The sequence below is a fragment of the Aulonocara stuartgranti genome, assembly GCF_965226115.1.
Source record: "Aulonocara stuartgranti genome assembly, chromosome: 3".
Lineage (NCBI taxonomy): Eukaryota > Metazoa > Chordata > Actinopteri > Cichliformes > Cichlidae > Aulonocara > Aulonocara stuartgranti.
This window is the reverse complement of record NC_138941.1, coordinates 30,648,006-30,663,701: the sequence shown is the minus strand read 5'-3', so window position 1 is coordinate 30,663,701 and position 15,696 is coordinate 30,648,006. Positions and strand designations below refer to the sequence as shown.

General features: G+C 41.1%; 1 protein-coding gene across 2 annotated transcripts; it reads left to right on the top strand.

The window, feature by feature from the left end:
• Positions 1–1,514: 1,514 nt before the first annotated feature.
• Positions 1,515–13,820, top strand: paip2b (poly(A) binding protein interacting protein 2B). Of its 2 annotated transcripts, none has more exons than XM_082510911.1 (4): positions 1,515–1,772; positions 10,793–10,959; positions 11,526–11,708; positions 11,797–13,820. In XM_082510911.1, the coding sequence occupies exons 2-4, from the start codon at positions 10,804–10,806 to the stop codon at positions 11,851–11,853; spliced, it is 396 nt and encodes a 131-aa protein (XP_082367037.1). In that variant the 5' UTR covers positions 1,515–1,772; positions 10,793–10,803; the 3' UTR covers positions 11,854–13,820. The 2 variants fall into 2 exon arrangements, with proteins under 2 accessions (XP_082367037.1, XP_082367036.1); XM_082510910.1 differs by lacking the exon at positions 1,515–1,772 and adding an exon at positions 5,119–5,302.
• Positions 13,821–15,696: the final 1,876 nt, after the last annotated feature.

The window sequence follows — 15,696 nt, the reverse complement described above, 5'->3', positions numbered from 1 at the left end:
CTCTCACCAACACCATTTCCAGCTCTCCAGAACTGCACGAGGGGGAAACGGGTGAACACGAGTCATTGACTTTGACCAAAAATAGATGAAATGGGCTCGGATGCAAATGCGGTGGCTGCTCTGAATAATCCAAATGGATAAAACATTCATTGAAGCAGCACTGTTTACCTCAGTTATACTGTAAGTGCACTCAGGGGAAAAAAAAAAGTTTTTTTTTAGAAAGTCCATATTTATTATAGACTATAGACAGGGTATTATAGTGTTTACATTTGAATAAATAAGCGGTGTATTCAGTAATATCACACAAAGGAACAATGTTGCTGCGCATGTGTAGATTGACGCAAGCAAGTGACATTTAAAAACAATTTCTCACAGCGTTTTCTGACTCACGACAGTCACTGATCAATGTATTGCGTTCACTATTTTCTTTTTCCACACAAAATACAGTTTACTGCTCTGACATCATTTCGTCCCTTAAACGTTGACCCCTGCAGAAACACGAATGAGGTCGTTGGTTGTCCTCTCCCCTGAAAAACACAGTCGCTCTGTGATTGATCTCTAGTCCTGCACATGTTTATGAGACAAAGCTCGTGTTCAGACAAAGTTCAAGTTTATGTTTGTAAAGGGATGAAACAGCAGCCACGTTGTTAAATGTTATCTCCACAAGGCCGCATTTTGAGCCCTAAAACTTTTCTTGGTTTTCAGAGTTCCCTCAGTTCACTCCAGTTTTACACGGGAGTGGACAATTCCCAGTTAATCTCATTACATATGTTAATATCACGCAATATGATCTGGAGAACTATATATATATATATATATATATATATATATATATATATATATATATATATATATAACACAGAGAACGTCTATGCAATATCACTATGTTTATATATATGTTACATCAGCTACACTGACCTTCATAGGAGGGTGTCACAGTCAATGGAGAGCCCGCTGAGCACACTGAAACTCTGCTTCACTCTCAGCTCTGTGCGCAGCAGGCAGTCTGAGTTGAACTGGGAAGGCCGAGTTGGCCCTGATACCTTTGCCCTGTGCGAGGTGTCGCAAAGTGTAACGATTACAACACGGTGCACAAAATGTAACTGACATTAACAATGACCTTTTTAAGAGAGCTGTGGCCGAGAGTGCAGCCGAAATCGCAAAAAAAATAACATAACAGTTTTATAAAGATATTTTAAACGGACAAACAGGACTGGATCTATTAAATAACATAAAGTCAGAATTACACGTGGAAAACCGGTAATTTCTTTATTTTATACATTATACATTATAGAATATATATTATAAATACAGCGAGCTTCATTCAATATTAGGAAATGTTAATTACAAAAACAATGGTGGAAAGAAAAAAAAAGCTGTAATGTATTTTCTTTAGTCGCGTGAATGGCGAGGTAGGGGCGGGCGTTTCTACACTTTTAGCCAATAGCGTCGTCAGGAGGCCTTGGTTGACGTAAACCTCAACCAATGGTTGAAGCGGGCAGCTGGACGAGCGCGACTACTGTTTGTTTTTTTCTCTCAACGTGTTAGCAGAAAATTTGTGGATTTAACGGGAATTTTTTTTCTTTTTTTGGTTAATAACGCAACCAAACCGAGCAAGGGGACAACCGCTGGTTTACCGAGTTGGAGTTTATAGGAAGATTTTCTTCACTGTGTGGTTTTCTTCTCACACCCAGGACCGGAAAAGAGCATTTTACCCCTCAAGACAGCTGGCTTGCGGCCCCCCCGCACCGATTTGCGCTTGAAGTTGAGTGGTGAGTGTTGGTGCGATAAAGGGGAAGCTACCTGTTTGCTTCATATCAAGAAATATAAAAAGAAAGCTAAACATGAAACAATATTAACCTTACGTGGTTAATTTTTTTTACGCTAAATTCTCACTAGGCTGGCACTTCCTGCCTTCATGAGCTTAGTCTAAAAAGGAGTGAGGGGGCTGTTGTGAAGGTGGTAAAAACAAACTTCCACAGTAGTAACAGTGGCCTAACTACAATGTAGGGCAGCCAAGTTTATGAACATATGCAGTTTTCAAATAATTCTCTTTTTAAATCACGCTAATTGACACAAAAGGCCTCATGTTGTCCATTATTAGAGTATTTTGAGCCGCATAAAATCAGTTAAAGCGTGTCTTCCCAGAGTGAAGCGCCAGACGCGCGTTTCTCTCCGGAGCCACGCAGGCATTTGTCTCTGGGGTTAGTCAGGAGTACAGACAGAGGTGCTGTGTGACGGAGCTCGAGATGTTTGTGCACATGCTGCATTCAAGTGCTGCCCGATTTTTGATTGCCATCTATACTGTAGCTCTCAATGCTGACTAGCAAAATAGAACTAGCAGGTAGAATCTCAGTGTTGTGGTGCTTTTTTTTTTATGTAGCTCCTCTATCATGTCACAAAGACTCACGTACCTCTGCAGCAACACCACCTTTCATGTTTAATGGAACTAATTCCATGTAGGGTTTATACATTTCCCTAACAAGTGTACTGTCTTTCCCAGGAGAAAACGCGAATCCCTTTTTGGGTTGTATCTGGAAGGGCATCCGGGGTTAAAACAATCAGTAGCTTCTTCTTTATGCTGTTTAACTTGATTAAATTACAGCAGATATTGTTAAAACTGTCTCCCCCAATCAGACTGTTAATGTTTAGATTTTTTTTAACGAGTGTAAACTGCATTTGCATATACAGTACTCATTACTTAAAGCTGTGTATCAGTTACTTGTAATCTCACACACTGTCAGTTACTTATCCCATTTATAGACTACTTTCAACTGCTCCCTATATCTCCTACTCTTCACACTTACATCAGGCTAATTTATTTTAAGTGGGTGCTTACAAATATAACATCTCCCACATTCCCTTTACTAAATTTAATCTGTTTTTATTTGATTAGATATTTTACTGCTGTCCACACTGTTAGCAGTTTGAGCCAAACTTTTGTTTCAGCCATTTATTCACTCTGAATTCCTGTTGTCCTCGTGTCTCTACTCCTTGGGCACTTTTCAGTTCAGTTCAGTTTATTTTTATTTCAAACATTTCAAACATGTGCCTTCACAATCATTACAAAATATCATTCCATTTAGTTTACCGCTTTTCTCACCTGTTCACCTCTCATTTAAATTGTTACTCCTTAAATGTATAATTTCGGGGAAGCTGACTTCATTTTTACATATATCCTCTGGCTGCTGCAAAGATCTTCCCAGTGGTGACACTTGTACCTTTTTTCACTGCTTCCTGACAAAATTTTATTAAACAAAAACGTGAATTGAATTTGTTGATAATAAAGGATTTAAATTGCTTTTACAGCATGCCTGTTAATGTCCTGTTCATTGGCAGGCTAAGTGGTTTATACATCAGGGCGATCGTGGCTCAAGAGTTGGGAGTTCGCCTTGTAATCGGAAGGTTGCTGGTTCGAGTCCTGGCTTGGACAGTCTCGGTCGTTGTGTCCTTGGGCAAGACACTTCACCCGTTGCCTACTGGTGGTGGTCAGAGGGCCCGGTGGCGCCAGTGTCCAGCAGCCTCGCCTCTGTCAGTGCGCCCCAGGGTGGCTGTGGCTACAATGTAGCTTGCCATCACCAGTGTGTGGATGACTGGATGTGTAAAGTGCTTTGGGGTCCTTAGGGATTAGTAAAGCGCTATACAAATACAGGCCATTTACCATTTTACTTTTATTTAAAAAAGCCACATGCATTTTTTATTTTATTTTTGGAACCATTTTTTAACTGTTGTCAGCTGCTGTCACTCAATTAGCATAACGAACAGCAGGCCAAAGAAGAAAAGATGCCAGAGCTTGTCGTGACACTGGCAGTTCACTCAGTACGATGTGCTGAAAACAAGTCGCCCTTCACATTTGCTTGTTTCATTCTCAGGATTGACAGCAGAGCAGAGAGGCTCCATGATTTACTGTGTATTTCAGACTGAATCCGAGCTGGATTCTGTTCAGTCTTGGCATTCATCCTCTAATCACACACACCATTAACCTCTGGGGGGAAAAGGAATGGAAACGCTGTGGTGGAATTTAACCAGATGTTGTAGCTGCTTGGATAGGCGGAGCAATCTGTTTTATTGCATTTCTGCAAATAGTTTTTTGGACGATAAACAAACACCAGTTTTTATGGTGGTGCTTTGTTTTTCTCTCCGCATCCCTGCTTACATTTGTTACTGGTTTTAAATGGAGATCAATGTGTGCTGAATGTCGCAGTTTGCTCACTGACGTCAGCACTCAGACCTCTAAAGTTTAGCTGAAGTCATTACCATGGTATTAAAAGATATATTTACTAGCATCATTATAGGTTTTGTTGAAAGCAGTCAGCTGTATTCATGTGTTATGGATTGGAGGGAACCAATGCAATTCCTTTTCTCTCTTTTTAACATAACTTATACAACTACAAAATCACAATTTTCAAGCTCATGTGCAACAGATTTATTGCATTTGCAGATTTATTATGTTGAAAAGTGAAAAGTGGAGCTGCATAAGAATTTAAACATAATCTTGTGATGATTAGTTGTTTTTCAAAGTGGGAAAAAAAGTATTTATAGACCTTTAACTTAAGTAAGATTTATATTCCTATTTAAGAAGCTTAATAGTACACAGGCTGCACCTAAGCAAATTAACTCATGTCAAACGGCACCATTTAGAATCATATACATGAAATTATTGGGTTATAGTTATTGATTTGTTTATGTGTATATCTCTTTAATGTTAAAAGCTGTTGATTATTTTAATTAGATTTCTATTACTCAGTAGCTTGAGCTGTAATAATGCAAATCATTTTCAAAATAATAAGCAACTAAAGCTTCTAAATTAAATAGTATATGGGGTATGAAGTGCAATAATTGCACTCACAATATAGAGTGCATTGAAATACTTAAAGTACAAGTACATTAAAGCTGATTAAAGTAAATGAGCAAATGTACTCATTGTTACATTCCTACTGATCCTATCTGTGATCTCATCAAGTGGTAAAGAAGATTGTAAGATTAACAGTAGTCGACTCCAATAGCGTTGGTGGTGATGGGATTTACATTATTTACCCCGCCTCTGCTTTTATCTAATAGTTTGTCTGGTGTGAGGTACAAATTCCCACATTCCTGGCAGTAGATGAACGCCTCATCAGACCACATAACCGACCCAGCTTTCTAACGTTAGCGAGGTGGCTAACAGGATTTAGCTGACTGGAGCTACGTTGCATCGCAGCGCGGAGAAATCCCCACAGAAGACACGACGAGCTCGCAGTTTACTGACAGTAACTTTGTGTTACCCTACGCGTTGAGACACACAGCAGGAGCACAATGCCAGGTAACGGCGACCCGCGGAACGGTTACACGTTAGAGCTTCGTCGTGTGTGCGTGTTTGCCGCTGCTGTTGTTCCCGGAGCTCAGCCTTGTTTTGTTGACCTGCTTCAGTGATGCTGCCATGCTGTAGCTGCGTGCTAGCTCATAGCGGAGCACACTTTGTTTGGCCTCTAGCATTCAAATAGAGACGGGGTTTGCCCCAGATGCGTGCTTTACCTGTTCTAGTAGCTTATTGTATATTTTCGTTTAATACGTGGTTCGCATTTAAGCCGTTTTAAGAAACCCACTTAATGACTTTAAAAGGAAAAAAAGAGCTTTTCTTTCACCCAGCCTCTACCCTTTGTTGTTGGTGGGGTAGCTTTCACCTTAGGCCCGTTCACTGACAGCGCAGCTGTGCGTTTCTGTCTGTTTGCAGCCGCTGGGAACTAGCCACTTCGCATTACCTCGACTGAAACTACCAAATCCTTTAAACCAACTTCCCAGGTATGCCCGGACACCTGGTTTAGAGCCGTTAGCAGGCTGTAAGCCACCGCGGCACAGCTCCTGTTACACACACGGACTGTCAGGCTACACGGACCGCTATGAAGCGGGTTGTTTTTGCATATCAAAGTCTTCATTGTGCACAGTTGGAACTGGACATGGCTGTAGGGGCTCCCCCCGCATTTGTCTCCCCGCAGGTTGGATGTCTCTGCTTGACATTCAGAGTTTATTTTTACACTTGCAGGTACACAAAGTATCCATTACAAACGGAGTCAAGAGGACTATTAAGCCGACATTTGGACATTTGAAAGGTTTCAGTGGTTATTTAGTTGCAGTTCCAGGGATCTGAAGGTGAATTTGAACGGCTGTTTCAGCTTGATTTTAAACCACTTTGAAAAATGTAAAAATTAGTAACTAAACTTATACTTTTGCAGTTTGTTTCCAGTTCGTTCCTTGCCTCAAGGGGGAAAACTACTAAAAGTATTTTAAATATGTGGAACCAGTAGCTATTGCGTTAATAGAATTTCCCAAAGCCCTTCTTTCCTTAAAATATCCCAGTTTTACAGATCAGGACAAAAAAAAAAATCAAATTCAGTAATAATCTTCTCCTTTTTTTTTTCTTCTTTTTTTGATGACATTTTCCCCCTCTGACACAGAACAAAATTTGCTTTGAAAATGTCAAATGGTCATTAATTTTGCATATTTCCACCCACTCAACACAAAGTACATACAGTTTTCAGACTTAAGTTCTCACTATCACAACAAACAAGCCAGCAAAATGGTTTTTGTTTTGTTGTTTTTAGCTCATAGAAGAGTCAACCCCCCTCCCTTAAAAAACAAAACAAACAACAACAACTTAGAAATATGACATTGAGTTTATCATCCAGTCCAAAAACTTCTATTGCAGCTGATGATGATTGCTGTTCCAAGATAAAGCTGCTTGGATTCAGAAGTTGAACTCTGTCCCCTCAAACTTTCTGTACATTTTTGTTTTTGACCCCTCCCGTGTGGCCGGATTGCAGAACAGCATTTTACATTTCTACACTGATCTAGGCTTGCCTAACTAAATATTACATGGTAACCACCACATGGTTATGCAATGTGAACATGTTAAGTGCTATGTGCATCACATGCTGGCGAGGTCTTTGCACTCTTGTTAGTTATACTTCAGTGGGGGTGGGATGATGTCAGTGACTTGGCAACTTTTGGAAATTAATCTTAGAGGTGTTCTTACAAATTGAACTTTTTGGAAGTTTAGATCATGCATTCAGTATACTTTTATAACCATTTGGCGTTTAATCTGAGAAGCTGGAAACATAACTTTCGTTTGATTGTGTGGGAAAAAATATCACCTGAGCTCTAACCTCATGGCTTTTACCTGCTTTTAGCTGTCTGCTTGCATACTCACACCCCTTCAGCGTCTCAACTGTTATTTTAAAGCTTTGGCTGATGGTAAGTCCGATTCATTACACAACACTTTATCGACTGCAGTAAAAGTGAATGTTAGCGCACAGGCTTCAAATGTTCTGCAACCTCTGTCTTGTAAATTTTTCCCTTTGTGTTTTGTTTGTTTTGTTTTGTTTTTTCTTCACCTTGTTCAAGTCCCTGCTCTGCATCGTTAGACGTCTTTATCGTCGCCCACGGTTGGGCAGAAACAGACACACCTCTTCTTCTTAGTCTACTGACCTACTTAGATTATGCTTGTTTGTGTGTGCTCTTCTGAGGAACAGCGTGTCCGTTCTGTCGCTGCGTTCGTCGAACGGCCGGCTGCTGCGGGTCACACTCTGCTTAAACATGTTTGTTTTGTTGTGCTGAGGGAGACGGGGACTGCAGGCGCGGGTGTCGCAGAAATATTATGGGCTGAATTTTGAAATGGGTGAAGTTTCTTTGAAGTCACAACACATTGCAATGAGTGAGTGAGTCTTCATCAGGATGACCTCCGGAGCTGTGAGCAGAGCTCGGTTGAGATCATCATTTTTCTATCCCCCCTCCCCCCGCTGCAAGGCTGCAGTTGAGTCATGACAAGTCTGTTGCATCTGGCTGGCACTCTGAGGATTATGTCATGATTGGGCATGTCTCATCATAGTGGCAATCCTGTGTGCGTAGAAGCAATCGCACAAATCTCATCAACTCACTGTCTTTTCTTAATAGATTATTGGATACTTGTGATCTCGCCACTGGCTTCAAGCTTAAACAGTGCTTATGACTGCAGAATATTAGGCTTAATTAATGAATTTAATCATCTGTTTTAAGTATCCCGTGTGAAAGAGGCTACACTCAGACACCCCTGTTGTTTTAGATGCCTGTTTTACAGCATAAAGGTGAAGCTGCACGTCTGAACCACAGACTACATACATTTTCACTGTTTAAGCAGGATTGACGAGCTCTGTGCTTTGACTGCACAAGTGCCATGCACAGATACAGATCTCTGTAGTAGCCAAGTAACATGGAAATAAAATACTAGAGAGAGTCCATTATGGACTAGAGAAAAACTCCCAATTCAGTGACTAGATTTAGCAGCGCTGAGGCCTGAAAGATAGTGTTTTGGGAAAACTGTCAAAGTGGTCACACCCATTAACCCCTATTTATTTTATTTATTTAAATGGTACAGTCTTTATGAAAGGACAGAGTATTAATAGAGTTGTTTTGGTTCCTGACTGTAAATATTGAGACATTGTGCTTTTAAAGCCACATTGTGCTTTTAACCCTTGTATGGTGTTCGGGTCTGTGAGACCCGTGTTCAGTTTTTTTCAAAAGAAAAATTAAACAATTAATTATTTTTTCACGTGTAAATGTGTTGTGTCTTTCCACTCACTCCACTTGATTATAACTGATTTATTTATAACATTTTATATAAAAGAAAAACGAGAAGCACATTAATTCATAAATGTGATCTAACAAAGGTAAAGGGAAAAAATTAACCATGTTTGCTGTTCATATGTCTTGTAATTGGGATGAAGTAAACATCTGTTGAGTAATTTAACATAAAATTGTTTAGTGTTAATTTGGAAAGCCAAAACTCTAGCGGGTCCACCAGACCCATGAACACTGGCTGAGTAACAAAAATACGAACACCACACAAGGGTTAAAGCCATCCTTAAGTGGCCACTAGAGGAACTGCTGTTTTCGGCACATCTTCATTGGCTTCATTTTTAAGCCCCGGGTGTTGCCAATTGGTGTGGACACAAATTTAGCATTGTACTCAGTTGTTGTAATGAGAATTGTTTTATTCTGATAAAATTCAGGCCAGGTGTGGATGCCGTGTCCAGTCTCGAGCTTTAGATGGAAATTGCGTGGTTATCCAGGGGCTGCCCCTTTTTGAAGGAGAAGTAGGTATTTGGATGGAGGGGGAAAACCTGATGTGATGTCACAGTTTTTACTTTCACTTCCACAGTGCAGGTGGAAGTAATCATCTGCTAAAGATGTAGCTGGATGCTAGTACGTGTTCAGGGAATAGTTTTATTGCAGAGTATTGGTAAATTATTCTAACCCATTGGGATGTGATGATCGATAATAATAAAAAAAAAAAGTATCTTTACTTATTGCCAAAGGTGTGTACTGAACACAGATGTTAGCTGTTGTCTTTCTAATGACTCTTAAAGCAGCAGCACGGCTGTATTTTTACATTGCAAGATGCGGCCCTGTTACATGTGATGACTCGCTGCGTTTGGCTTGATTGAATCATGCGTAGGCCTTTGCTGACTGCAGAAAAATAACCACACACACGTTTGCGCTTCTTCACCGATCACGTCACTTGGGTTTGGCTTTGCCTTGTTTATATGGGACTTCCTTAGATACGCTGAGATAGCGGTTTATAAAGTCCTCTCTTCTGTGGATTTGATGGGACAATACTTGCACTGTTTATTTTTGTATTCATTATTTTCCATATTTGCTGTTTTTTAATGATAAAATTTAAGAAAAAAAGAAGTGTTAAGAGCAAAGTTGTGTACTGGTTCCATCCAGGTGGTGGGGGAAGGGGCTTATCTAATCATCCATCACTGTAACAGTGCGTTTATCTTTCTTTTTAGCCCACAAATGCAAGTCTGTTTTAGTTTTCCACAATTGTTGTGAACTGTTGTCACTGTTGCTACTTTGGTGTTGACTGGGTGTAAGGCTGGGGGTTAAATGATAGTTTAGTCTCATGTCATTACTGCGAAGTTAAAAAGACATGCATCAGCATCTCTGAGTAAGGTTTACATGTTGGCACACAGCTGAGTACTCTGCTTCATGTCTCAGTGTTTATTTAACTCTTTTTTTTTTTTTTTTTAAAGTAACGTTGAGTTTCAAACTTTAGATGTAAACCCTATGTGGCTAGACGTTTTGGTGAACAGCTGTATTTAGTGGGGAAATAGGATTGACTTTAACATTTGGCTGTATTTTCTCTTTCATTGGTCTACACAAACCTGATTTAAAACTGGGTGTTTGTTTGGCTTGTGATAGTGCTGTATGTCTTACTGATGTCTCTCTGGACCCGTTGTGTGTGTGTGTGTGTGTGTGTTTCTGTGGCCTTTCACTGCAGCGCTGTAATTCACCCACCTGGAAAATAACTATTGATCAACGTCATAAAATGTCAAAGACTCTATTAAGTCTTCAGGCTCATTTGGGTGTTGCAGAAGAATGTTTTAGACATCACCGAGTAGGATTAGTCCAGGCAGGTGTTGCCTTTCAGTCTGTTTCCTACTCATAACCTGAGAGATGCAGAATTACTGTTCAATGGCTTTTTTTGTCTTTTCCTCCTTTATAAGCAGAGCGTCTTTAGTTACAGCTGGAAAACTGCTCCGACAATGCTGATTGAGATGCTGATGGTCAATTCGATTTGGAATCCCAGGCTTAAATAATGGAGCCTTGATTTTAAATATGATAATGTAAACTAACAAGAATGAGACCCAGCTGTGGGCTAGCGAACGGGAGTTGCGCAGCTTTGCTCTTCGGTTGTCTGATTGCGTGCATACTGTAGCAGGATGATCCAGACTGTTCGCTGACAGTCACACCTGTGCCTTCTTGTTTCACACAGAGCCAGCTGAGATGAGCGGTCCAGAGGTGGCTAAGACACCAGGAGGCGGAGCTCCAGAAAAGGAAGGGAAAGAGCCGGTTGCCAATGGCCATGCGGGAGAAAACAATGACGCCAACCCGTTTGCTGAATACATGTGGATGGAGAATGAGGAGGAGTATAACAGACAGGTACATGTGACAAAAATGGATACTTTAACTCCTGAAGGTCCAACTCACTCTTTTTTTTTTTTCTTCTTCTTTTCAGTCCATCCTGTTTTGTTGTTGTTGTTGTTTTTTTTTTAAACCTCACCATCCTGCAATCCCTCCACTCTTAATTTGAAAGTTTGATTCTGCCCTGAGCTGCTGGTGAAGTTGCTGTTGAGATAACATAATGCTTTATTCACCCTCAGGATGAGAGGCTCACCTGAGAACAGGTGGATTTATTGCTCATTTATTTGTCAACAGTACTTGAAAAACAATGTTTTTGGATGATATGCTAATAAAAAGAGTTATTAAAGATTAATTTAATGGTTAATTCTTGGCAGACTCGTACCCCTCTCCCCTGCCACTAATGAACTCTGATGCCTATGCTGCATCAGATACAAGGTTTCTTACCGAGAGTTGAGCATTTTTGTCAGCTTGTGACTTAAGCGTGAATTTGTAACGTCTGAACGTTTCCACGCCTTCACTTATTGTTCCACTTTACTGCTTATCTTATTATTTATCATTTCCTTTCCTGTGTCATTGTCTTGCAGGTAGAGGAGGAGCTGTTGGAGCAGGAATTCTTGGAGCGCTGCTTCCAGGAGATGTTGGAGGAGGAGGACCAGGATTGGTTCATCCCTTCGCGCGACCTCAACAACCAGGGGGTGGGGCAGCTGCAGCAGCAGCTCAACGGCCTGTCGGTCAGCGATCACCACAACAACCTGGAGGAAGTGGCGGTGAGTCAGATGCGTCTGATTGCGCTGCGCTCACTTTGTCGGTTCTTGATAAAATGAGTAATTTTATTCTGTTTCCTTCTCTCTGCAGAGGAAGAGCATCTTGAATCCTGAAGCAAAGGAGTTTGTCCCGGGGAAGAAATACTAGGAGTCCCCCTCACCCCCATGGAGCCTCAGCACGCACGCACACACATGCATACACAAACACACTCAGACACATGCACCAGTCCTCTCATATTCTCAGAGACTCTGGCGGCCACGGCCGCACACACGCTGATCCTCACACGCAAGCATGCACACGCACACACTTGAAGTCAGTGGCGTGCTGCCAGGCCCGATTGGGGGGTGGGGGGTTTTCTTTTTTTTTTTTTCTTCAATCTTTTTATTTCCTGTTTGTTTCTTGTAAACTGAGGGACATTGGGGATGGGTGGGAGAGGGGGTGTAGTACCAGCTCTGCCCTTCTGTGGGCGCTAGCTCATCATTGTATTTCACACCACGCTGTTGATGTTTACAGAGCATGCAGATCTCAGCAAGTCCCTTGAAAAATAGGCAGCTACTTGGGAGTGATGCCAAGACAAAGTCTAAATTCCAAAAGTTTAGTCTTTTTTTTGTTTCAGTGTTAATTTGTGTCTAATTGGGTGAACAAAACAAACAAAAAACACATTTCCAGCAGGTTGAAGGTTACTATGTTGCTGAGGTCAGAAGGATGAACATTTCAGGGGACTGCAGCGGGCTTCTGCCGTTGCTCTGTAAAGCCATCACAGTAACCCGTTAGCGTTTGCTCCTACGATGTCCTGTGACATCACGGCTCATGTTTATCTAAACGATGGATGGTTATTTGTATCTGCAGCGGCTCTGTTCCAAACCACGTGCAAACCCCTCAGCCCTCTCTCCCTGCCGGTTGAATCGATCCGAACGCTCATGGATGGGTGGCATCATGGAGAAGAACTTGTTTTCCCAATTTGTGTTGACATCCATGCTTATTTTTCATCAAGTATCCCAATCATGAGTTAAATAAAGGAGTTGAATAAAATTGTCAAACATCAAACTTTTTTTTTTTTTTTTTTTTTTTTTTTAAATCTTTTAAAAACTCAGTCATCTTTTTGTGTGTGTGCACAGCTTTAGTTCACGGCTCAGTTTTTGTAAGGTGTTCATCCTTCTTACGGGGGCGGGGGGTACTTGGTCTGGAACGCAGCCACTGCCTCTTTCTGTCAGCTTGGTTTGTTTAGGATCAGATAAAGTGTCCATATCCAAATCGGGTTTTTCAAATAGCATCTCATCCTTCCCCTTATTTTTCCTTCACATTTTTTGTTTTTGAGGATGAGGCTCTCTACTGGGTATAGTAGCCTGTGGTGTCCATTTAGTCCTGTTGGTAGGAGGAAGCAAGTAGGGAGAGGTGATTGTATCGCCATGGGGATGGCAGTATGGAGGATGTGGCGGTCAGTATTTAATCCTTGCCGGTCTTGTCCTACCCTAGGAATCTGACTTTTTGTTTTGAGGAAGTTCTACTTTAAATCTTTGCGGTCTAGAGTTCAAAGTGTCTCTCCCTGATGCGAGTATAATATCCATTAAATCGTGAGCCAGTAGGAAAAAGTTACATGTGACAATACTCTTCAGGAAATCCAGATTCCTATCACCAGTAATCCTGAATTGTTTCTTTTTTTCTTTTCTTTCTCTGAATCTCAGCCATTTTGGCTTGAACGTGGACGTAGTATTGTCCCAGGAAAAGTAAGATCTCGTGTATTTTTGTGGTAAGCAGAGATTATTTACATTGTGTTTCAAAGTATCTGACAGGTAGTGCTTCTGTCCACTCATGCTGCTTTCCGAGGTTTCTGTGAGAGACGGTGAAGCGTGGGTTTAAAGGGGAACTTCCTCAGTGTTGGACCACAGATGTCAAATGACACCCTGGTGACGCCGTTAGGAATGTCCGCCAGGTGGATTGTACAACATGAAATCATTTTTGGTGATTTTCATTTTCTTTTCTTTTTTTTTTTTTGAGTTGTGTGATAGAAGCCGTTAAAAAAAAAAAAAAAAAAAAGAAAATAAATAAAAGTGTATGAATTTCAAGATAAACAAAAATGATGAAAAAAGTTGAATAAAGCAGCTAAAGACAAATGTTTTGTTTGCTTTTCTTTTTCTTTCCCCCTTTTCTCTTAATCTGTACACACACGTGACTTTTCCTGTGATAATTCTGAACAGTCCAAGAAAATCATATCGAAAATGTTTCACAGCTGAGTTCATTGTAAAGGTTCTTATTTCAAAGGTTCAGGACGATATTCACTTTCTTTGTCTGTGAAGGTTCTCAGTCATCCAGGTCATCGTAGTCAAAGGAGCTTGCAAAGAAAAGCGTCTGGACTTCTTTAAGTTGCTTGAAGACGTTTCACCTCTCATCCGAGAAGCTTCTTCAGTTCTAAGGTCAAATGGTGGAGAGTCCCAGATATAAACCTAGTGGGAGTGACCCCCCACAGAGGGACAAAAGGACCCCCTAATGATCCTCTAATTGCCTGAGCCAAACTTTCTTTCAAGTCTGAGAGCGTGGAAGTTGGATCATAACACGGATCGATAAGTGAGGTTAACGTACGTGGCCAAGTTAATGGGAATGTGCCGATGAACTAAACACTCGAGAAGTCGGAGCTACAGGGAATACTGAATAAAATCAAGATTATTAAAGTTAGAATAACATTTCAGTGGGAATTCACAGATAGTTATCGCTTCAAATGTCCGCTTTGCTCTTACTGTGAACTTCCTCGGGACTGCTCCGTGTGAGCTATCGTCCAAGATATTTATGAGTATTCGTATTCATTCCCTCTGGAGCTTTGGATCATATCACGGGATCTTTTTCAGCGTGTGGTTTTCATTATATTTCTGTTTATAAGTCCAGCTGTAGATGGATACCGCTGAAAATGAGCAGCTCCCAAATGTGCAGCGGTTGCTTGGTCAGCCACTATTAGCTTTTAATTGCTTAAAAATGATCATCTATCTAGACTGACTGTTTGCTAACAAATGGCCAGTTTTTGGTTACATAAGCGCAAACCTTTCTACTAAAGCTGCGACTGCTTAAACAGCGTGACGCTCAACTCCAGAATATGTTTCACTGTCACTTACTCTGTCGTTTAAGCTTGTCTTTTATTTTTTGCACAAAGTACCTTGTCTAAGAATATATTTGTTTTGTTTTCGCATTCGAGGAGGCGGCGCACCATCAGTCTGTTTAGCATCAGCTTGATAAACGGTCATCTGATTGTTGCGTAAAGCTGTGCATGCCATTTGGCCTCACTGGAGAACCTGATCTGCTGCCCTTGAAGCAGACTGTCTGAGATCACCCGGAGATAACCTTTCACTTATAAACATGAGGACGTGGAGAATGCTTGATGCTGACCTTTGGTGGGCAAAACCATCTCAAGTCACTCTGAGCCCTGCAGGCGTTAGGTAGGTTTGCAACTAAAGAGCAGCACAGAACAGTGATATCCAAGTAAATAAAAAATATATAGATGCATAGGATGGTGCTACATTTCATCTTTGAATAAAGGGTTAATTCAACTGAAGTTCACAGTGTGGATCTGAAAGCAGACTGGAGGAGTGACATCAGGATTACGTCTGCAGAAAAAGAGATGAAGGATTGGTTTTTGGTGACTATCCTGAAAATGAGCTCATGACTGTGTCGGTGCTCATTTCCAAAGCGAAACAGGAACAAAAGGAAGACGATCGAAATGTTAACAGACTAGAGGAGCCTGAAATCCAGGAATGTGAACGGCAAAGACTGCAAATCCCTCGATTTGTGTGCTGATATGAAGGAGCAGAGATATATGACCCCTGAAGTCACCACACCCTCTACATACAGCACCCAGGTGGAACCAAGGTCATTGCACAGGGACACTACTGTGTGCAGCACTATGAGGATGGATCATAAGAATGAAAAAGAGCTTAATTGGACTGTGCAGCTAGTTTTGCACTTCACCTAACCTAACCTAACAAATCCTCCTCTCCAGACCAC